The sequence below is a fragment of the Gracilinanus agilis genome, chromosome 1 (assembly GCF_016433145.1).
Source record: "Gracilinanus agilis isolate LMUSP501 chromosome 1, AgileGrace, whole genome shotgun sequence".
Classification (NCBI taxonomy): Eukaryota; Metazoa; Chordata; class Mammalia; order Didelphimorphia; family Didelphidae; genus Gracilinanus; species Gracilinanus agilis.
This window is the reverse complement of record NC_058130.1, coordinates 514,237,693-514,262,735: the sequence shown is the minus strand read 5'-3', so window position 1 is coordinate 514,262,735 and position 25,043 is coordinate 514,237,693. Positions and strand designations below refer to the sequence as shown.

At 34.0% G+C, this 25,043-nt stretch overlaps 1 protein-coding gene across 2 annotated transcripts in view; it reads right to left on the bottom strand.

Annotated features, from left to right (window-relative positions):
- Positions 1–17,418: 17,418 nt before the first annotated feature.
- Positions 17,419–25,043, bottom strand: part of TMEM68 (transmembrane protein 68) — a 31,582-nt gene continuing 23,957 nt past the window's right edge. For both annotated transcript variants that reach the window (XM_044658007.1, XM_044658008.1), the window contains one exon: positions 17,419–17,529. In XM_044658007.1, the coding sequence (XP_044513942.1) occupies positions 17,443–17,529 (87 nt within the window). In that variant the 3' untranslated portion in view covers positions 17,419–17,442. The remainder of the gene's footprint in view (positions 17,530–25,043) is intronic.

Here is a 25,043-nt window from a genome sequence, read left to right as displayed (position 1 = left end):
GTGAAATATCTTTTTAACCTATGACAACTATTAAAATGAAATGTAAAAAAAAAACACCTTTAGATTATGCTACAAAGTGTTAAATCAAGACTTTGAAAGATAATGAAGCATATTCAATCACCTTACTCTTATATAGAGTACGTATCTGTATAAATGTATGTATCACTATAACTGTATTTATATATCTGCATAAATATATTCATCCATATACTTAAATATGTAAAAACATTTCTACATATAGATATTATGTTTTATTGCATGTATGTATACAAATATACATGCACATATGTATTAAATTGTTAGTGAAGATAAAAAAGGCTTATATTATTAAAGGAAAAAATAAAAATTATATCATAAAATACTTATTTCATCACCATCTCATTTTTTTATTTCAATTTTTCTTTTATTACATATTAGGATATGTATATAGCTTAGAGATACATTCTTTGAGTTTATGAGTTCAAACATTTCCTAGTGATAGGATATGTGAACAAAAAAGTTTGGAGATTATAGGCAGTATCCTCTAAACAAGGGTGTTGGGAAACAGGTTCCCAGTTCTTTGGGGAGCAGACCATGACATTTTCCTGGAGCTCCCTCTGGTGTTGGATGAACAGAATAACCCTCAGGACCAGTATGAGATTCCTCAGTTCCTGGTTCATTATCCAATAAGACCAGGTCAATGGCAGGCAGCAACTAATGATGGTTAAATACAGATAAGTAAACATACCAAAGTTTAACGACCATCCATACCCCAGGCAGCATTTTGATACTGGCAAATCTCCACACATTACAAGTTTTTTTGTGTTTTCTAATCTCATTTATCAGTTAATTTTCTCTGAAGCTTCACATTTTAACATTGCCTTTGATTGTTTGATTCATTTCAATTTAATTAAATGATTATGATGTACCTCCTATGTACAAGGCATCATGCTAGGCATGGTGTATTAGGCACAGAACTGGGTCTTGTAAAATAAAACATTTAGCTTATATTGTTAAATATAAACCAATGATATTTCACAAACTGTAAAAAATGATTTAAATATGCATTCCTATAAAAAGCTAAATCACTTAAATGACAATAAATTTCCATGTGAACTGTCTTTTGTCAAAGAACTGAGTGCTAAATTATAAAAAAGAATAGTTACTCTACATCTGAATGGAAATGTATATACTGTGTTTTCCAAGAGAGGGGGAAAAATCTAAAATGCCATGCCTTCAAAATAGATATGATATGAGTACTTCTCATTTTTGGTTTATTAGTAATGCCATCAATAACCAAGAAGATTTTTACTTCTCATCAACCTAACACAGGGGCTCTTTATCTGATCACCCAGCAGTGACTATATTATAATTTTGTTGAGATACTTAATGAGATCCATTCATAACTGTCTTTCTCTAGTAGAAAAAAAACTACATTAACCATTTCTGGTTTAATCTTTAGGAAACTAACTCTTCACTCTGAATTGTATTTTATTCAAAAAATAGAAAGTGTTCTCTAATGACCTGGTCCTCATTATAAAGGCTAATTGTATTATTTGTAAATAAAGCAGAACCTCACTATGATTACATATGTGTGTGTGCATATGTATACATATACACATACAAATAATATCTCTTAAAACAGAGCTATATGCAATTTTAAAAACTTGTGTGTGATGGTAAAGAAATAGCTTTTCATTTGTATTTTTCAACTGTTCATCTTGTTTTTCACACTGAAGAAATGCCTAAATACCTGGTAAGGTGTTTGGTATGTAATATACCACTAAATGTGAGATTTAGCTTTTAAGTGTTTACATTCTAACCCACCCCACACCCTTTCTCTCCTACCAGTTTGGGAAGAGTAAGAAGATACTCAAGAAGGGGGCAGGAGTGGGGAGTAAATGTTTTCTTCCCCCAGTAGTCTTTTTTTTTTCTTGAAACCAGATTTTATTGATATCTTTATTTTTATATCATCTTCATTTCCAAATATATGCTGTTATATGCCTATATATACCTATGTTATGTTATATGTCATATGACTATATATAGGCATATATATACATATACGTATATGTATACACACACACACACACACACACACACACACACACACACACACCCAGAGAGCTTTCTCTTGTAATAAAAAATGAAAAAGAATGAGAGGGAAAAAAGTAATTTCTGCAAAACTAATCAATACATCAATCATGACCATTATCTGTAGTGTTTCAACCTACTTCTGTAAAGAAGGAAAAGCAATTTCTTATTTTCCAGGTAATCCTAATCTATAACAGCACTGTATTTTTTTTTCCTGGAAGGAGGAAGAGGGAAGATAGGTTTAGTCCTTCCATTTCTATTATTGTAGTTATTGTGTATGTTGTTTTCCTGGTTCTGATTACAGTAGAACCTCTTTTATGTGGCCAATATATTTTAAGACCCTTTAGTAAGTTGAAAATCATACATAATATCATACATAATAACAAAGCCCATTATTTGAAAAGTATTTCTCATACAAACATATCTAGGAATTTTGACTTTTCTTAGGTTTTTCAGACCTACCAGCATCACCACAGTTGTACTTAGAAGCCATTATTAAAAACTAAATAGTGCTAATGAAACAAAGAGAAATGCTTCAGAACTCTGGACAATGACTGATGTGGGAGCCAATATTTGGCACAAAATAACAAAATGACTCATGCTAACTTTTCTTAGAGAGAATGAGAATGATTGGGAGAAATGCTATGAGACTTTACATTAGGAAAATGGCACAGATTTAGTAAGTAATGAAAAACTTTTATTTTATTTATTTTTCTGCCTTGATTTTTTTTATTGCCGATCACAAATACCTGAATTCACATGTGTTGAGTTTGCATAAAATGAGGTTCTACTATACTTTGTTTTCCAGCAGAAGTGTAAAGAAAAATGTAGTTGTATACTTTAATATTCTGATGAGCTATGATCTCATCAATATGGGTATACTTTCCAATCATATAAATTTATAGCAACATATCATTCCTCTCCATCAAGTTTGCTTCTTGTTCACATCATCCCATAACTTCACTACAGGAATTCCATCCAATGTACTGGTGATCCTTTCTCAAATTTTCTTGTCATTGTGAATATGTTTCTTCATGACTCCAGGAAAACTTCTCCTTTGGGGTAAGAGGCAGGAAGGGCAAGAAGAATGAAGGAAGACACAAGTGAAAACCATTTCGGATCACTATATCAAGTTCAGAGCAAAAACCACTGATTGCCCTGATGCTGTGCCTGATTGGATCAAGTACACAGTGAGACCAAAAAAATTGAGCCTCAGCCTGGGGCTAGAATTTGATCAGCTCCTGACCTGATCAAGTTCAGAGTGAAAGCAAAAGCTTATGCCCAAATCTGAGGCAAGACCTTCAGGTACCAGCATCTCAAGGGTCAATTGAATCAGCAGAGAGAGGGGGTCCTCAAACTATCACATCAGCTTCCAAGAACTGAAACTGGTAAAATCCAGAAAATAAGCTAAAAGTAGCATCAAGGAAGAACTAATGTTTAAAAGGGTACCCCAATTTCCCAGAAAACAGAGCCTACTTATTGATAGGAAAAATGAGCAAACAACAAAAAATGTACCTAAATCTGAAGAATTTTTATGGAGACAAAGAACAAGGTACAGACACAGCAGCAGACAGTGAAAGCAAAGCAAACACATGCAAAGTCCAAAAAAAAATATGGATTGGACACAGATTCTAAAAGAGCTCAAAAAAGACTTCAAAAATCAATTGAGAGAGGCAGAAGAAAAGTGATGCAAGGAGAAATGAAAATGAAGCAAGAAGGAAAATGATGTAAGGAGAAAGTAAAGTTATGCAAGAAGAAAGAAAAGTAATGCAAAGAGAAAAATTGGCATGCCTAAGATTTTAAACCTTCTTTTTTCTTGTTTTATAATATAGTTTCCATGAATTATCTAGTCACATTTTAGTTTTAATTCTCATCTAGTCTCATTCGATTTAAGGAAAGAAGGGTTTTCATTCTAATTCAACAAGTAAATATTTAATTGGGCAACTAGATATCACAGTGGATAAATAAATAAAGGCTGAACCAAGAGTCAGGAAGGCTCATCTTCCTGACTTCAAATCCAGTCTTAGACATGTTCTAATAGTGTGGTCCTAGGCAAATCACTTAAACCTGTTTGCCTCAGTTTCTCATCTATAAAATGAGTTGGAAAAGGAAATGACAAACCACCCCAGATTAACACTTAATTGTGCAAACATGCCATAATGGAGATAGAACCAGCCTTTGAATCAAGCAAGACTTCAATTCAAACTTTGCCTCTGACACATACAATTTGTGTGACTATGGTCAAATTACAAAAACTCTCCATAAGTCATTCAGTTCTCTAGACTAATGATCTTCAGTGTGAGGGTCACACTCAGGAGTTGTGGCACAGCCCCAAGGACTGGGTGATCACACAATTGGCGGTAGAATGATAACCTTACCCAAATCCAGACACCCATAGCAGAAGTTGTATACATACTATTAGGGAATCACATTCATTTTTCTTTTTTTTTTTTAACTGATAGGAGACATCATTTTTAAAAATTGAAAGACTCTCCTCTAGGCTATAAATTAAGCCTGTAAATTAAAGAAGAGTTACTAATCTGCATGCTCTCACACCTTTCCAGAACTAAAACTACTGATGTAACCACAAGTCCCAACTCCCAACCTCCAGACCCCAAATGTGCTTGTTACTGGAGATAGAAAGTAAAACATTCCCTACCTTCAAGAATCTTTCTAGTGGGCAGGACTTTAACTCATCATCTTCTCATTTGGGGGGGATTCAATAAATTTGGTTCCCTAGGAAAGCTAAAATGATAATTAGGAATAAACATTCATTCTTCCATTTCCACTGAAGGAAGAATTACATTGTAGCATGATTTCAGTTAGATATAAAAGAAAGTAAAGGCAGAGTAGGAGTCCTTTCAAGTTTGTTTACCCTCATTCAGGGTCTGGGCTCTCAGTCCAAGACCACAAACTTGACTGTCTACCAATACAAGTATATTGGGCCTAGGTTAAATTTTTCACACTATCCAAACTCCCAAAAGACTGATTTCTAAAGCAGAACTCCAGTTTATACATTTATATTGGAATATTCCTTTCTAGTGACAGTACATCTTTAAGGCTCTCTTTCCCACTGCAAATTCATCCAGAAAGTCAAACTAAAGATAAGAAAATGAATTGGTGAACTAGATTCAAAGAAAAGGAATTGAATGCTCTTTAAGTGACATTTCACATAAAATATGGAAAACTCAGTAAATTTCTAAAACAGAAGCTTGCTTTGACACTTCAAGAATGGGTTCTCAGATGGTAGATAAAGACTGTGATTCCCCAGTGTAACTTTCCTTGAATTCTGCATAATGCTGAACTAAAATTAGAAATGCCTTTAGAAATCTGTTGCAAAGTAAACTAACAAGTTGCTGGAGCAAATGTGCAAAACAAAATGCAACAAGTTATTATGCTACAATGCAACACAGAGGTTAACCTGTCCCCATTAGGTATAAACCCTTTTGACTTGATCATGAAATATTTATTCATAGCCGGTGAATATAACTTAGAAGATTTAACTAAAGAAATAATTTCATTCAAAGAGTCAATAATTATTCATATTAATTGACTTTACATATTGGGAAGCATAGTCCAGTGTTCTCCACTATTGTAATAGAAAACATCCTGTGCAGATTCCAAATGGAAGAACAAGTGTCTATAGAGGTCTTCCAGATGCACCTATTTCTGAATAAGGTTGCATTACATAAATCAAATTCCTGAATACTATAGAGTTCCCTCAATGGGATTCATGACCACTTAAAAAAGATTAGACTTAAAATCTCTATAGGAAGATCACAAAGGAAAGAATTCCTCTTGCCTATCAAACTGTATATAATAATGTATATATAATATATAATGTATATATAATAATGTATATATTTATTTCTATATTTATTTATTTGTTTGTTTGTTTTTAACAAATACTGTAGAGGGACCAAGAGGCTGGCTCCAGAGTTGAGTAGAAGAATGAGTGCAGGTTGGATCATGTTGGGAAAATTATGCAAGATTTCCAATAATTCCCAACAATCCAAAACACAAAACTTCATCTTTTTAATACTGGTAGCTGAGAATCATAGATGATAAGAATTGTTAAAGAATCAAAATTGCCAACAAATCAAACAAGCAACATATTTTGGGCACAACTAGGCAGCATCCCATTACCAATAATGATATGTGTACAAACAGATCTAAAAGATCTTTTTTTTTTTCAGAAGTATATAATTAAAAAGGAGGAGGGCTAAGCATAGAGTGAGAGCAAGTTATTATGTGAGGACTGGTCATAGTACTAGTCCACACCACATAATGCTACAAGACTTAGAAGGTCTTCTGAGCATTGAGAAGATCCTAGTTAAGGAATTTATGACAGTTAATGAACAAGAATAACACAGAATGATGTGGATTGGTTGTGATCTTTAGCATCAGAGGGAATATCCAAATCAATATTGGAGTCACAGATCCATTTAAGAATTAAAGCTTATGTTTAAAAAATGCCAATGCTTTTTAAACATCAACCATTTGGATCTAGTGGTTAATAAGCTAAAACTAGTCCCAAAAAATTGTCTAGATTTTTAAAAATATTATCTCTAATTTTAATGTACTAGTATTTTTAGTACTAGATAATTTAAGGTTCAGAGAAAACAAATTCTTTAATAAAAATACTTTATGACTTTTAGGTAAAAAGTAGCCCCATAGCAGGGCACAAAAGCTCTCCTCTAGAACCCTAGAGAGGTCCTTACATATTTCTTGTCTAAAGAACCCACAGTTGTCCTGAGTTTTTTCCAGAGTGTAATAGCCAATAACAACTAGCTTTAGATGATCCAAAAAACATCATTACAAAAACTTTTGGGAAAATAATGTTTCCTATAAATCAAATCTAAGAACTATTTATTTTTATTGGTTGGCTCTGCTACTATGGAAGGCTGGAAAAAGATGTTCTATATGTTGACATGTGCCTAACTAAATAGATTTCATAAAAAGATGCATGATGAATTACATTTGGAAATGAATCTGATACTGAACAGCTGTTCCCCTCAAATGTGAAAAACTAAATATTTTAAAGGGGAAATTGAACTTGTTAGACTTCTTAACTATTGGAAGACACATAGCATTGGAATAAACCATATTGTGAAGTTGAGGGAGGGTCTTTGGAATAATATTATGGATATTACATCAATTAAGAGAAATACTCCTATGGGGAAAAGAAAAATACCTTGATTACAGCAAACATATCTAAGGCACTATACAGCCAAAGATCTTTAAAAAATAGTACTAAATATTCCCAAATGGATCTGTGATCTCACTGATTTAGGAATTCCTTCCAATCTATCCATGTACACCATCCTGGGCTACTCTTGTTGATACTTTCCTAAAAGTTCACCCAGAATTGAGGGTTCACCCAATATGCTACATAATAGAAATCTCTCCACATGAACCATTAATCTACCATTTTTTCCTTTTTGGCAAATTTGGCTTCATTCACCTCCACCTGAGAAAGTGTTGAAAATCAGAGAATAAAAAGTATCATTGTTCAGGGCAGAACCAGATTTCTACCAAAAATTCAAGTAACTGGACTGACTGATAATAAGAACTTTATTATAATTTGCATAATTAAATGATGATCAGGAAGATCACATAAAAACCTGGGAAGACTTATGTGAAGTGATACAAAGTGAAGTAAGCAGAACCAAGAGAATGTGCTAGACTGATGATCAACTGTCAATGACTTAACTGTTATCATCTGTGCAAGGATCCAAGACAACTCCAAGTTACTCATGATGGAAAAGGCTATCCACTGCCATAGAAGGAATTGAATGGACATGAAGTATACCATTTTCAACTTTTTTTCTTCCTGAGTTTTTTTCTTATATAAGCAATGTATCTATCTTCTTTCACAACATGACAAACATGGAAATATCTATTACATGATAGCACATGAATAACCCATATATTTCCTGCCATCTCAGGAAGGAAGAACAAGGGGTAGGGAGGGAAAAATATGTATTGCAAAATGCCAGAAAGTTATTATTAAAATTGTGTCTACATGAAAAAATAAAATAAGCATAAAATTCAAATTTTGCATACTACTTTATAGTTTCTGAAATATTTTTCACAAACCATTTCATTTGATTCTCGAATAAATCAAGGTTTTAGATAACCATTTTTTAAAGTCTTTCCCCAAAAGGGATGCATACATTAAAATTTAAGATGTGTCAATGAAAAAGATGGCTTCTTCAGAAGCAATAGGAATATGTATTTTCAGCATCTATTTGGTTTTATGAAATATATTTTTAAAATATTTCTACAGTTCATTCACCATAAAAAATTAATATTAAAATTGAACTATTAAATAATTTTTAAATAATACAGACAACTTTTTTTGCATTGTACACTTGTACACTTTAAGAAAATTTTTGCTTGCTTGCTGCCTAACTCCACATAAGATACCTGTTTCTCTAACTCTATATAGTACCCAAATCTCAAGAAACATTAAGACAAAACAAGAAAGACTATTCTCAGGATTCAACATTACACTGGCTATGCATATGAGAATCATATGCCCTGGTAAAAGTAATTTGAAAGCCTTTGACAAGGGAATAAGGTTTTATTTTTACCTCTATAAGCTCTAGTTTCTATGGCACCTAATTCTTCTGCTTTACACATTTCACTGAGAAGCCTTTGTCTCTTTATTAACTACCTAATCTTGGCAACAGCCTGTCTTGTGCCAAAGATAAGTAAAGATCCTAAAGGGAAGAAAAGTAATAGGCTATTCCTTCCTAGAGTAATCCATGTCTTTCTTATTTAATTCTTTTAAGAAAGAGCATTAGTCTTGGTTTTGATAAGATAATATCTAGGTAGTTAATTTGGAGTGCCCAGGGGTTCTTTCTTGGTATATAGATCTTTCTAGCAGGTGAGCTAATCTGTATTATGCTACCCATAAACTGAGTGAGTACTATATTGAGTATTTAGAATTACAACACTGATAGAAGGAGGGAATAGGGGAGGGAATTTGCATTTATATAGTACCTGCTATGTGCCTGCCACTATGCTAGGCACTTTACAAGCACTTAATTCTTATAACAACCTTTCAAGGTCAGTATATTATTATCCCCATTTTATAGTTGAGGAAACTGAGGCAACAAATGGATAAAAGACTCTTGATGGTCATACAACTAATACCAGGCCAAATTGGAAACTCGGGTCTGACTCCCAGCCCACACTATTCCCCAAAACTCTCTAGCTGCCCCAAATGAACATGTGAAGGTTCTGTATTGTATGGTGAAATGGAATGATCAAAAATGAGATCATCAAGAGACATTCTTTAAAAATACCAGAATATAATTATAAACTATAAGAATATAAAACAGTATTCTCGTAGGAAGGAATAAACAATAGATAATAAGATGGGCCGATAATGAAGTGATTTTTATCTCATTTGATTTACAGTATAATCCTGAGAGGTAGGTGCTATCATATTTACAGTTGTCAGATAGAGGTTAAGTGACTTTCCCAGAGTTACACTGCTAAATAAGTCTTCCTGACAATAAGTCCAGTAGTCTACCAACTGTACAACCTATCTTCCCAGATCAAAAAGACAAAAAAAAAAAAAAAAGTTTTTCTTGTGTGGTATGAATCATACTGCTGATTATACTGATCTCTTGTTTCATCAACATCCATTAGCAAAACATTAAAGTTATAGTGGCAAAAAATTGGAAATTGAGGGGATGCCTATTAACAATGGACTAGTTGAACAAGTTGTGGTATATGACTGTGATGAAATATTATTGTGCTACAAAAAAATGGAGAAGGGGATTTTTTCAGAAAAACCTGGGTAGACTTATATGAACTGGTGCTAAGTAAAGTAAGCAGAACCAGAACATTGTACACAATAACAATAAAATTGTAATGATTATCACCTGTGAAAAATTTAGCTACTCTGATCAAAACAATGATTCAAGACAATTCCAAAGGACTTATAATAAAAAGAGTTGTCTAACTTCAGAGAACTGATGGACTAAAGCATAATTTTTTACTTTCTTTTTCTTCCTTTTTTTTTGCAACCTGGCTAATATAGAAATATGTTTTGCATGACTTCACATGTACAATATCATATTGCTTGCCTTTTCTTTTTATTCATTTATTAGCAAGGAAATAAAAATAATTTCTATTTATCTATAGAGGTTAAAATTAAAATTATAATTTTGGATTGGCATCTAAAATCTTTCTATTTTTATTGTTTAAATAATTATTTTATTTTCCCCAGTTACATTTTCCCTTCTTAAAATTTTTAACATTCTTTTTTTGTTGTTTTTAAACTCTAAATTCCCTTCCTTTTTCTGACCCTCCCACCTTCCTGTCCTCCCTGCCCTTCTTCCTTACAGAGATAGTGAGCAATATGATATAGATTTCACATGTACAATCATGCAAAATATTTTTCATATTAGTCATTTTGTGGAAGAGATCTCAAATGAAAAAAAGAAAGAAAATTAAATATAAAGTGTTTCAGTGTGCATTCAGACTATCAGTTCTTTCTGGGAGGGCAGATGGCATTTTTTATCATTAGTCTACAGAACTGTCTTGGATCACTCCAGTGCTGAGAATAACCATGTCATTCACTGTTGTTCATCAAGAAATATTGCTGTCAATGAGTACAATGTTCTTTTGGTTCTGCTCACGTTACTTTGCATTAGTTCCTGTCTTTCCAGACTTTTCCAAAATTACTCCTGCTTGTCATTTCTGATAGCACAAGAGTATTCCATGACTATCACATACTACAGCTTGTTTTGCCAATCCCGAAATGATGGACAACACCTCAATTTTTGCTTCTTTGCTACCACAAAAACAGCTGCAATAAATATTTGTGTACAAACAGGTCCTTCCCTCCCTTTTTTTCCCTAACCTTTTCAGGATAGAGACCTAGTAATAGTATTGATGGATCAAAAGTATATACTCTATTAATAGAGTCCTTTGAGCATAGTTCCAAATTGCTCTCCAGAATAGCTGGATCAGATTGCAACTCCATCAACAGTAAATTTATTTTCCCATATTCTTTCCAACATTTATCATTTTCCTTCTGTCACATGAGCCAAACTGATAGGTGAGGTAGCACTTCAGTTATTTTAATTTGAATTAAAAGTGAGTTAGAACATTTCTTAGGACTATTGATAGCTTTGATTTCTTCATCTGAAAACTGCCTGTTCATCTTTACTGCCCATTTATTAATTGGAGAATGATTTTTATTCTTATAAATGTGACTTAGTTCTCTACATAGTTTAAAAATTAGTCCTTTATCAGATACTTGCTATTGCTTGCTTTTTCAATGAGTGGTATAGGGATTGTGGAACTACAAATTTTTTAATTATTTTAATTATTTTAATAATTGATGAATTAGACTATGGAAATGAATTTTTAGATGTATGTGTAATTGTCACATACTTATGTATGGAGTATTTTTCAATAGATTTACAAGTTTATATATAAAAGGAGAGAGGTCTGAATGTACCAATAGAAATGAAGGGCAAATGTCACTAACATCACCCTTAATCCACTTCTTGCCTCTTAGAATGTCACAAAATAATTTACAAAGACTGGACCATACAAGGAAAAAGATCCAGCATCTTAGAGAAAATTCCAGCAGGTGGCAGCAGCAGCTTAGTATTGAAGAAGTGCAGCAGCCAATGATAGCAGCAGCCTAGCTGGATCAGAGATGCCCGCTAGGATACAATCCCTAGCAGGAATTATCTTTCCTTACCAGCAGTTTGGTAATCTATGAGTAAGAGTAGCTATTTGGTGTAGGGGGTACATTCTGTTATTTCTTTGCTATTTCACCCTAATTAAAAACTTTAGCGTGTGATTTAGGGTTCTTGGTATAAAATGTACTGGTTAGGAATATTTTATTTTGATAATGATTACTTAAAATTTTACTTTAAAATTACTTTAAAATACTTGAAATGGGGAAGATGATGAAATCCTTTTTCATACAACTCCTTCCCCCAATTAAAAAAAAAAAAAAACAAAAACAACCTATCAGAAATGCTTAGTCAAACAAACAAAAAATGTTGCCATTATCCAACAATGTTTCTGTAGTCAAATTCTTTACCTCACTGTCAGGGATTAGGTAACATGTCTCCTCATGAGTCCTCTGGAGTCATGGTTTGCCATTATGAGGAAATGAACTCTCAAGACTTTCTTAGGTAGTATCTTATATCTACCAAAGGCATATTAGTGAATATCTAGAAAGGGAAGCAGTCACTATGACTTCATAAAGAACAGGTCACACTAGACTATTCTTATTTCCTCTTTTGAGAAAGATACCTAACTGGAAGGTCAAGAGAATGCTACATAGTTTGTCTGGATTTTGTCATTGAATTTTATAATGCCTCTTGAGATATATATATATATATATCTGCGTATATATATATGTATGTATGTAAATATGTATGAAAAGATGGACAGCTGTGTACTGTATAATTCAAACAGAATTAGAACTGATTGAATGGTTGGTCCCAGAGACCATTCATTAATAATTAAATACAAATTTGTAAGGCTGTCTTTGGCAGAACACTCAAGGTGTCTGTCCTTGCCTTATATAAATTAACAATTTAATCAATAATCCTATTAAAGGCATAAATGAACAAAAGTACAGACCTAGGTTTGGGGGATGAGAAATCATCATTTGGTAAAAATTGTTGGGACAACTGGAAAGCAGTTTTGCAAAAATCAAGTATAGACCAATTATGATTCACTAAGCTAAGATCAAAACAGATAAATGTTATAGACCAGTGATTGGCAAACTTTTTAAAGAGGGGGCCAAAGGAAAGGAAATGCTCATCTGTCAGTCTGTTTCTAAGGCAACTCTTTCAAAGTTTCATTGTATTGTATCCTACTCATTGTATTTGTCAGATTAGGAATAATGTCCCCCAGCCGGATAAAACATTTCAGGCAGCCTCCTCTGGCTTGGGCCATAGTTTGCCCATCACTGATCTAGACAAAAAAGTAACTTGGAATAGAGAACATGTGACCTGTCGGATCTATGGATAGAAGATTTTATGAGTCAACATGAGATGAAGAGCATTGCAAAATGTATGATTTTGAGTGCATTAAACTGAAAAGATTTTATACAAATAAAATAAGTATTGCCAAGAGTAGAAAGAAAATTGGGGGAGAAATTTATAGACAATTTCTCAGATAGAGGTCTCATATCTAAAATACTTAGAAAACTTCATTAAATTTTCAAGATCCACCCCCCCCCCCAAGTGGGCAAAAGATAGGAAGAGACAATTTTTAGATGAAATTAACCACATATGTGGTATATGGAAAATGTTCTAAATCAATATTAGAGAAATGCAAACCAAAACCATTCTGAGATAAAATGACAAAAGGTCAAAATGCCAAAAGTTGGAGGGGATGTGGAAAAATGGGGTCACTAAAATACTGTTGATGGAGCTTTGAACTGATCAAAACATTTTGGAGAGAAATTTGGAAATACACCCAGAGTTATAAAACTGTGCATACCCTTAGATCTAGTAATGCCATTACCGAGTCTGTATCTCTAGGGAGGTCGAGGAAAGGAAAAGAAGCTATATGCCCCAAAATATTTATTGTAGCTCTCTTTGTGGTGGCAAAGAACTGGAAAGTGAGGTGATGGCCCATGAATTGGGGAATGGATAAGCAAATTATGGTATATGATTATGATGGAATACTAGGATACCATAAGAAATGATGAGCAGGCTAATTAAAAAAAAAAAAAAACAACTTGGAAAGGACCATAGGAGATAATGAACAGCAAAATGAGTAGAACCAAGAGAACATCAAACACAATTATAGATTTAATACTTGAAGGATAAATTGTGAATGCTATCTCCAAGGAGTGAAATGAAAGATGGAAACATGAAAGATAACTTACGAAATGTCTGTCTTCCAGATGATGCCTTCTGTGATGGGGTGGGAGGAAAGGTGGGGGGAGATAGGACTGGGACACTTGGAATAAAAAAAAATGCTCTGCTAAAAATCTATTTAAACTTTATCTACCTTATTGTCCGAATGATAATTATTTATATAGCAATTGAAAGATTAAAGGGTATCATATACTTATGATTTTACTTGAACCTCACAACGATTGTGTGTGGCAGGCATTCTGCATATTTTCTCCATTTTTACAATTGAGACAACTCTCAAGTCTCCTTTAGAAAAAGATGACTTGAACAAGGTGATACATGTAGTATTGGAGTAAGAGTCCAGTCCAGGTCCCTCTAACCCAATTCACTATACCACACTGGCTTATTAAAACCCTGTCCAAAAAAAGGAATAGGCTATCTAACAAGATGTGGAGCCAAAACCTCTAGTTTTGGTTCTCATTCAGTATTCTTTTCAACTGAACTCTACTTTCTAAAAAATTGATTTAAAAACTAACAATTCAAATCATCATAATTGTTGAATCTGGTCTTAGTCAGATGTGGGAACAAGTTAAGATCTTTAGTCTTGAGAATATTTCAGAAAGAACTACTGTTCAAGTATGGGTTTGACCAGATAACACTAAGTCCCTTTGAACTGGACAATCTGTAATGATCCAACCATTCTGGAGGAGAATTTGGAATTATGCCCAAAGGGCTATAAAACAATGCATATCCTTTGATTCAGTTAATTCCACTACTAGGTCTGTATCCCAAAGAGATAAAAAAAAAAAGGTGTTGGGGGGAAGGACTTACTTGTACAAACATATTTATACCTGCTCTTTTTGTGGTGGCAAAGAATTGGAAATTAAGGGGATGTCCATTAATCGGGGAATGGTTGAACAAACTGTGATATATGATGGTGATGGTACAGAGTAACAACAATATTGTAGAATGATCAACTGTGATAGACTTAGCTCCTCTCAGCATACAATGATCCAGGACAATTCTGAAGGACTTATCAAAAAGAATGCTATCCATCTCCAGAGAAAGAACTGTTGCAATCAGAATGCAGATGAAAGCATATAATTTTTCATTTGTTTATTTATGTTTTGGGGTTTTGATTTTATAAGATTACTCACAAAAATGAACAATATGGAAATGCTTTGCATGATAATACATGTATAACCCAGAAAAATAAATAAAAATAAAAAATAAATTAGGACAATCTAGAATTCTAGTCACAATTGAAAGAAATATAAAAATGGCAGATATGTAGGGTAAAAATGGCATACGATAGCTTCATCTACATTCATGTTGGCAAACCTATAGCATGTGTGCCGGAGGGGGCTGCTCCCCTCCCTGTTTCCATAGTCTCTTAAAGACATTTCTCCCATCACCTGCCCCTCTGCCCAGTGGCACAATGGGAGCGCTTCCTTCCTCCCTGTTTGGAGCAAGGTGAGGGGCTCACAAGCAGAGTGAGTGTTGCAGTTTGGGCACTCAGTCTCTAAAAGGTTCACCATTACTGATCTACATGATGAAAGAGCATTTCTTTTTTGGTCTTAAAACACACACAAAAAAAAACCCCACCATCTTTCTCATCTTTACTAAAAACTAATTCATTTAACTGCAAACCAAAAAATATTTATTGAGTATTGGCCAGAGTTGGCTCTGTAGTTGAATGTGACACAAAAGCCATTAGTAATGAGTTTTTTCTAAAATTAAAGATACATTTTTTATCATATAGCAATAGTGCTTTTTTACCTTTTTGATTAAAGCTGCTAACTTAAAGAAAAGGAAAAAATTAACATGATTATCAGTATTGAATATAAAAATGAGAGTAAGATTATAATAATGTTCGAATCCCTATTGTAAACACAATGTCATGAGAGTAGAAACACTTGTAATTTCAGCTTTATTTTTAAATTGGTTTCTTTTTATGTACAATACATAGGCCATAAATAGCGACTTGCATATAAAACCTATACAAATTAGGAGTACATTTAACATCTAAAAAGAAGTTATACTGTACTTGACTTTTGATACTTTTACTTAAATACTCTTTAAATTAAGTTTTCAAAGAGACCAGAAATCTAGATGCTGATTTTTTTTGGAGTGCACTTAATATTCAAGTATGATCTGTTCAAACTATAAAGCATTTTATTGCTTACATATTAAAAATGAACAAGCCCTATAATTGTGCAAAGACAGATATTGTTAGCTCTATCTTAACCTATCTAAAACTGACCTCTAAATTTACAAAATTGCACCTGATTGTGATTTTACCATTATGCTATTAAAGACCCTGTTACAGGGTTGACCTATTGTACAACACATCATATGCTGTGTGTTTCTGTGACTTTAAAAGAAATATAATAAATACTAAAAGGTAATATTTAGAAAAAGCTTAGATTTCCCAATTTCCTTTTTCATTTATTTAAAGAACACCACTACATTAAAAAAATTTTTTGATTGGCAACTTGGACTTCATGCCTAGAGAATTTATTTAAACAGTCATACTATAACTGAGAATTAACTTGTTAGATAAAGATATAGGAATGAATAAGTTAATTTATTTCATGTTCTACAGTAATTACAGAACATAAATATAGCACTTCAGAAGAATTAATTATTAACTATGTCCTTATATAGAAAAAAGTATTATGTCCATATTCAAAATGGGAAAACTGAGGCACTGAATAATTAAGGACTTGCCCAGAGTAACATAGTGAATCAGACAGAGATAAATAACTATGTCTATAACTATAACTATAATGTCTAATAACTTCAGTACCTGTATTTAGATCAAGAGACCATACTGCCTCTCAAAATTAAATGAGTACAATAGAAATGTGGAAATTAAAAACATAGCTTTCCTCTTTTCAGTTGTGTCTTTTCAGTTTTCATTTGCTCTTTTCAGTTGTGTCTGACTCTGATCCCAATTGGGTTTTGTGTGGCAAAGATACTGGAGTATTTTGCCATTTCCTTCTCCAGGTCAATTTACAGATGAGGAAACTGAGGCAAACAGGGCTAAGGGACTCACCCTGTGTCACATAGCTAGTAAATGTCTGAGGCTACATTTGAACTCAGATCCTCCTGACTCCAATCCCAGAATTCTATCTACTGTGCCACCAAATAGCCACATATACACATAACTTAGGAATGTTCATTTCATCAAATTCATTATTACTCAGAAACTTAATTTTAGTAATCCATGTATTTTTCAATACCTTATTATATGGATTTATCAATAAAACAGTACTACTATGTTCTGAATTACTGGACATTTGAAAAATTGTTTACAGTATGAATTTGACACTACTCAGTGCAAAAATAAGGTTAAAACAGCACAACTTCTAACAAATAGATCTTGTGAAAAATGGTTTAACATGATTTTTAAAACAATAACTACAGCAACTTATAAAATTTACCAGATAGCATGATGGATTCAAACATATATTAGTGTATTTTTAAAATTCTAGTTGACCTCTTCTTTTTAATGAAAACGTTCCAACAGAGCACTCATGATGTTTCCAGGTATTCTTTGGTGTCTATCTATCAGCTCTTGAATTGCATTCTTTGTCTATTAAGAAAACAAAAATAGTTATTTTTACAGTTCTTTTTATACATCATATAATTTGCCTTCATGAGAAAGTCTGTACCAATTACTTTCTTTAAAAGTATTTACAAAGAACGGTTTTAAAAAATAACTTTAAAAAATATTTTAAAGTGGCACAGAAGTTTCTAGTTAGCAAATGGAAAGGAAAAATGTCTTTTTAAACCATGAATATACATTCCACAGCATTTTAATTTAATTTAATATCACACTCTAAATAATTTTCTCTATAGATAGAGCCCTGAGATGAAAATTTCATCTTGCTACAAAATAAAAGGAAAACTTGGAATGACCTGACATTTTGCTTTATCTTTAATTCTGGACTACTTAATGGAAATTTTAAGTGGCATGCCTTCATTAAGTTATGGTAGGTAGATGGGTGAATTAAGATGTGTGATCCACATGACAAGAAAACAGATTATCTTCCAAAATCATTTACTTCATATTAATTTCATAAAATTCAAGAAAATATGCATGGCAAAACTCAATGTATCTAAGATATAATCCAGTAGTTCATAAGCATTAAAATGAGTACCTGATGTTTAACTTCATTCAGCAAACATCAACATTTCCCAGGAGTTAATGAATCAACTCACTCACTCTTTTAAAACTGGAAACATATACTTTTTTCAACCCAATTTAACAAAAATTTATCAAGTACCTAATTATGTGCAATGGGCTCCCCAAAAAGACCCTGCTAGCTTTCGAGAAAGGGAGTAATATGGTCAGACATATACCTTAAGAGAGATTCTCTCAGAGGCTGCCCAACTTAAGGGTTAAGAGAGGAGATGAAATGAGAATCAGCAATGATAATAGAGAAGGGAGTGCTTGGAGAAGTAGTAGAAGCTTCTACTACTAGAAACTACTAACAATTCCTACTACTACAACAACGAACTTCTTACTCCTATAGCTAGTGAGCTAACTCACTAGCACTTAGTGTTTTAAGGCTGGCAAAGTCCCTTAAAAAAAGTATCTCATTTTTATCCTGCCAGCAATGTTAGGAGGTAGATGTCATTAATGTACCTATGTGAGAGATGAGGAAACTGATGCAGAAAGAGGTTAAGTGATCTGCCCAGGGTCATATAGATATGTGTCTGCAGCTGGATTTGAGCTCAGATCTTCCTGACTCCAGGCCTGGCTAGAGATGGAATAGTAGCTAGATAGCATCTCTCTCCTCCCTTTCACTGATAAATTTGAAAAAAAAATTTACCTCTGTTTCATGTTTCCACTTCCTTATTATTCATTTTTCCCTTAATCCCTTGTAATTTGTTCTGGGCAAAGCCATAACCATAAGCCCCCTCACACCCCTAAAACCTGGCCTCCTGTTCCAATGGCTGGGCCCCATTCTCTACCCCACAATCATGTTGCTTCCTCCACTTTACCTTCCATTTCCAAATAGATGCCTCCCTAATATGTCTTCTAAGGTAATGACGTTGCACAGGTACTCTCATAACACTTCAGAATAGTGATGCATTTCCAAATAGCTAGACCACTATTATATATAATATTCTTTTACATCTTTTTGCCTCTTCTCTCTTCCCTCTAATTCATCTTTCCTCTTGAATCTCTCTTTGAAATCTTTCTTGAAAATAAAAGGAATCCCCCCTCCACCACCTCCCATCCTATTGAGTGACTTTAGTGGACTCCCCAGGGCCTATTGAATAAATTTTAAATTTCTCAGTCCAGAATTCAAGCCCTTCTAGAGTCCCTCCAGTGGCCTCAGGAGACCCTTTCAATTCTGAAATTCTGTGATTCCTCTAGTTAGTAATGAATGGCCCCCTCAGATCTCTAACACCATGTTTTTTATTTGCCCTCTAATGAGCTTACTGAGAGACAATGAGTCAAAGGAGACATCAGTGACTGCAGCAGAAAGATGATTACAGATATAAGGGATTCTGAGGTGGGGAGTGGAGAAGGATTTGATTTTCTCAGTAAAGCAGGGGGTGAGGCCACCCGACAACAGAGTGGGATTGAGGTTGTGCTGCTGGAAGCTAGAGAGAAGAGGGGAGGGGAGGGAAAGGCAGGAGAAGAGAGAAGGCTGATGATGTGGTCCAGTCCTTGCTCTCACACTGTCTCTGAGACCTCAGGCAACTGACTTAATTTCCTGTTACCTTGCTTCCTCATTGTAAAAGGAGAATGATATTTGTACTAATTTCCTCCATAGGACTACTGGGAGGAAAGTACTTTGTAAACCTTAAAAAAAAATGAAAATGTGAAAGAGTGATGATAATAATCTGGTAACAAGATGTTGGACTGATTGAAGGGCAAAAGACTGGGAGCAGAGAGGCCACTCCAAAAGGAATGAAGGTTAAAATGAGCTTGGGGCCAAGTGAGAGATACTCTATACAGAATCCCAACAATTCTTCCTCTGCATAATCACTCCTATCCCGTTCTTTTCCTTGTCATGGTTACTGCTATCACCACCTTCCTGTACTCTCACTATCCTTCATCTGCTGCCAAATTCATCTGACAGCACTGAAGCTAACACAGTTCCTGTGTTGTTTTTTTGTAGCCTAGTGAATTAAGTCCAAGCTCCCTGGCTTAAGATTCAAAAGCTTTCCAAAATAAGATTCCAACACAACCTTTGTGGATTTAATCTCACATTATATCTACTCTTTAATTTTACTCATCAGCTAAAAGATTCCCCAGACAACCACCTTTTTTCTGTAGGTTTCATCTGTGTAGGAAAGCTTCAATACTCTGGACCAGGGGTCTGCAAAATATGGCTCTTTCTGCAGGAGCCATAAAGTCAATTTTTTTCAGGTGCTGTTACAGGAGCGCGCACAGTGAGCACTGTACAGCTCTCACGAAATTACATTTTAAAAAATGTGATGTTTATGGCTCTCACGGCCAAAAAGGTTGCTGACCCCTGCTCTGGACTATACTTATTTGAAATTTTAACTGTTAAGCCCTGGCCTAGATCACTGTTTACTTTTTGTACAACTTAGAAATAAAGGCTTATTAAAGAAACAGTACAGGCAAGTAATAAAGGGAAAGTTTAAACTGTGTAAGGAAATTATTTTCAAGTATGTTCTAGCTTTAATAACACCTATTTACAAACAAAAAATCAATGATATTTATCATATTTCATTCTTTCTTAAACAAGTCCTATAAGAATACTTATTAGGTAATACTTTGGTAGCATATTTCTCCTCATTGCACATTTTCATAAAAATAACAAAAGTATACTTCAACATTTTTCCTATGTCAAAAAACTCACAATTTCATCACTAAGTATGGTAATATTTTAGTGATGTACTTATCACCATAATCATTTATCACATATACGGGTATATGAATTGGGATTTTGGCTTTTAAAAATCGCTCTATAGCAAAAATGAATAATATGGAAATAAGTATCAAGTGATAACATTTATACAACCCAGTAGAATTGCCTGTCAGCTCTGGGACGGGGGAGGGAAGAGAGGAGGGAAAGAAAATGAATCATGGAAACATGGAGAGATATTTAAAAATAAACATTTTTTAAAATATTTTAATGATGTACCACAACTCTTCTGTGCCTTTATAGATAGTATTGATGAGGTGCAATGGCCAAATATATTCATCACCTGGTGGTACATGTGGGAGTAGGCCTCTCTGAATTGAGTTAGGCTGGTTCTTAGGTGATAACCATATCTGCCCTAGAGACCACAGACTAACATTTTCAGATGGTTAGTCTGACTAAACAAAGCATTCACTAAGCACTTTCAGCTTGACAGGATATGCTGGAGCTTGTTCTCTACTGTCATAGCCTTTAAGAATTTAAGGTAACCTTCCCACCAAGATGAAGTGTCAGTGTAGTTATCAATGGAAGATTTCATTACTAATCATATACTAGAATTCAGAATTCAGACATTTCACTATTCAGAGAGGCATTTTCTCACCTAGGTGGAGAGGGTTCTGGGAGGTATGCACCCCAGAATCACTCTAATGAGCAGACACGAGTTGTGATAGAATTGCAGAGAGAAAAATGCAGCCTTTATTACTAATCATGAAAAGGATGGGGGCCCTGCCTGAGTGATCAACTCAAAACAATGTCCAGGAGTATACATAAGAACTCAGAATTGATAGAAAATCAATACGATGCTCTTCTTTACCCACCTGCACCTGTGCGTGATAAATTGTGTATGCTATATTTTTCTTTATCTTGTCCTTCCTTCACCTCCCAAAGTTCTCAGCAGTTCCTTGAACCATGGGAATATTCCTCAAGTTGGCAATTTATAAGTTGAGTTAGAGTTTAGAGATGGCCAAGGTCTTTTGGGCAGAAACAATTTTTACTATACTTTAGATAGAGGGTTAGGTTCTCATGGGAATCTCTTTTTTTTTTTAAACATTTATTAATATTCGTTTTTAACATATTTACATGATTCATGCTCCTACTTTCCCCTTCAACCCCCGTACTCCCTTCACCCATGGCCGACGCACATTTCCAGTGGTTTTATCATGTGTCCTTGATGAAGACCTATTTCCAAATTGTTGGTATTTGCATTAGTGTGGTAGTTTTGAGAACATATCCCCAATCATGTCCAACCCGACCCATGTGTCCAAGCATTTGTTTTTCATATATGATTCCTCTCCTGCAGTCCTTCCTCTGAATGTGGGTAGCTTCCTTTACCATAAATCCCTCAGAGCTGTCCTGTGTCATTGCATTGTTGCTAGTACAGAAGTCCTTTACATTCGATTTTACCATAGTATATCAGTCTCTGTGTACAATGTTCTTCTGGCTCTGCTCCTTTCGCTCTGCATCAGTTCCTGGAGGTCTTTCCAGTTCACCTGGAACTCCTCCAGTTTATTATTCCTTTTAGCACAATAGTATTCCATCACCAGCATATACCACAATTTGTTCAGCCATTCCCCAATTGAAGGACATACCCTCCTTTTCCAGTTTGTTGCCACCACAAAAAGCGCAGCTATAAATATTTTCGTACAAGTCTGTTTATCTATGATCTCTTTGGGGTACAAACCCAACAATGGTATGGATGGATCAAAGGGCAGGCATTCTTTTATAGCCCTTTGAGCATAGTTCCAAATTGCCAGCCAGAATGGTTGGATCAGTTCACAACTCCACCAGCAATGCATTAATGTCCCAATTTTGCCACATCCTCTCCAGCATTCATTACTGTCCTCTTCTTTCATTTTAGCCATTCTGCTAGGTGTGAGGTGGTACATCAGAGTTGTTTTGATTTAATTCTAATTAATTATTAGAGATTTAGAACACTTTCTCAAGTGCTTATTGATACTTTTGATTTCTTTACCTGAAAATTGCCTATTCATGTCTCTTGCCCATTTATCAATTGGGGAATGGCTTGATTTTTTATACAATTGCTTTAACTCCTTGTATATTTGAGTGATTAGACCCCTGTCAGAGTATTTCGTTATAAAGATTTTTTCCCAATTTGTTGTTTCCCTTCTGATTTTGACTACATTGTTTTTGTTTTTACAAAAGCTTTTTAGTTTAATATAATCAAAACCATTTAATTTACATTTTGTAATTTTCTCTAACTCTTGCTTGGTTTTAAAGTCTTTCCTTTCCCAGAGATCTGACAAGTATACTATTCTGTGTTCACTTAACTTATTTATAGTTTCCCTCTTTATATTCAAGTGATTCGCCCATTCTGAATTTATCTTGGTGTAGTGTGTGAGATGTTGATCTAAACCTATTCTCTCCCATATTGTTTTCAAAATTTCCCAGCAGTTTTTGTCAAATAGTGGATTCATGTTCCAAAAGTTGGGCTCTTTGGGTTTATCATATACTGTCTTGCTGATGTCATTTACCCCAAGTCTATTCCACTGATCCTCCCTTCTGTCTCTTAGCCAATACCATATTGTTTTGATGACAGCTGCTTTATAGTATAGTTTAATATCTGGTACTGCTAGGCCCCCTTCCTTCACATTTTTTTCATTATTTCCCTTGATATTCTTGATCTTTTGTTATTCCAAATGAAATTTGTTATAGTTTTTTTCTAATTCAGTAAAGAAGTTTTTTGGTAGTTTGATAGGTATGGCGCTAAATAGGTAGATTAATTTGGGTAGAATGGTCATTTTTATTATGTTAGCTCATCCTACCCATGAGCAATCAATGGCTTTCCAATTGTTGAGATCCAGTTTTATTTGTTTGGAAAGTGTTTTGTAGTTGTTTTTGTATAATTGCTGTGTTTGTTTTGGTAGATTGATTCCCAAGTATTTTATATTGTCTAGGGTGATTTTAAATGGTGTTTCTCTTTCTACCTCTTGCTGCTCTAATGTGTTGGAAATGTATAGAAATGCTGATGATTTATGTGCATTTATTTTGTATCCTGCAACTTTGCTAAAGTTGTTGATTATTTCTACAAGCTTCTTAGTTGATTCTCTAGGATTTTTTAAGTATACCATCATATCATCTGCAAAGAGTGATAGTTTAGTTTCCTCATTGCCTATTTTGATACCTTCAATTTCTTTTTCTTCTCTAATTGCTACTGCTAGTGTTTCAAGTACTATGTTGAATACTAGAGGTGATAATGGGCATCCTTGTTTCACTCCTGATCTTATTGGGAAGGCTTCTAATTTATCCCCATTGCATATGATGCTTGTTGATGGTTTTAGGTATATACTGTTTATTATTTTTAGGAAAGGTCCTTCTATTCCTATACTTTCCAGTGTTTTCAATAGGAATGGATGCTGTATTTTGTCAAAGGCTTTTTCAACATCTATTGAGATAATCATGTGGTTTTTGTTTGTTAGACTGTTGATATGGTCAATTATGTGAATGGTTTTCCTAATGTTGAACCATCCTTGCATTCCTGGTATAAATCCCACCTGATCATGGTGGATGATCTTCTTAATTACTTGCTGGAGTCTCTTTGCTAATATTCTATTTAAGATTTTTGCATCTATGTTCATTAGGGAGATTGGTCTGTAGTTTTCTTTCTCTGTTTTTGGTCTACCTGGCTTTGTAATCAGTACCATATTTGTGTCATAAAATGAATTTGGTAGGACTCCTTCTTTGCTTATCATATCAAATAATTTGTATAGTATTGGGATTAGTTGCTCTTTGAATGTCTGATAGAATTCACTTGTGAATCCATCAGGCCCTGGCGATTTTTTCTTAGGGAGTCCTTTGATGGCTTGTTCAACTTCTGTTTCTGATATGGGATTATTTAGGTATTCTATTTCTTCTGCTGTTAATCTAGGCAATTTATATTTTTGTAAATATTCATCCATATCTCCTAAATTGTTATATTTATTGCCATGTAATTGGGTGAAATAGTTTTTAATGATTGCCTTAATTTCCCCTTCATTAGAGGTGAGGTCTCCCTTTTCATCTTTGATACTGTCAATTTGGTTTTCTTCTTTCCTTTTTTTTATTAGATTGACCAGTACTTTGTCTATTTTATCTGTTTTTTCAAAATACCAGCTTCTAGTCTTATTTATTAATTCAATAGTTCTTTTACTTTCGATTTTATTAATTTCTCCCTTAATTTTTAGTATTTCTAATTTAGTTT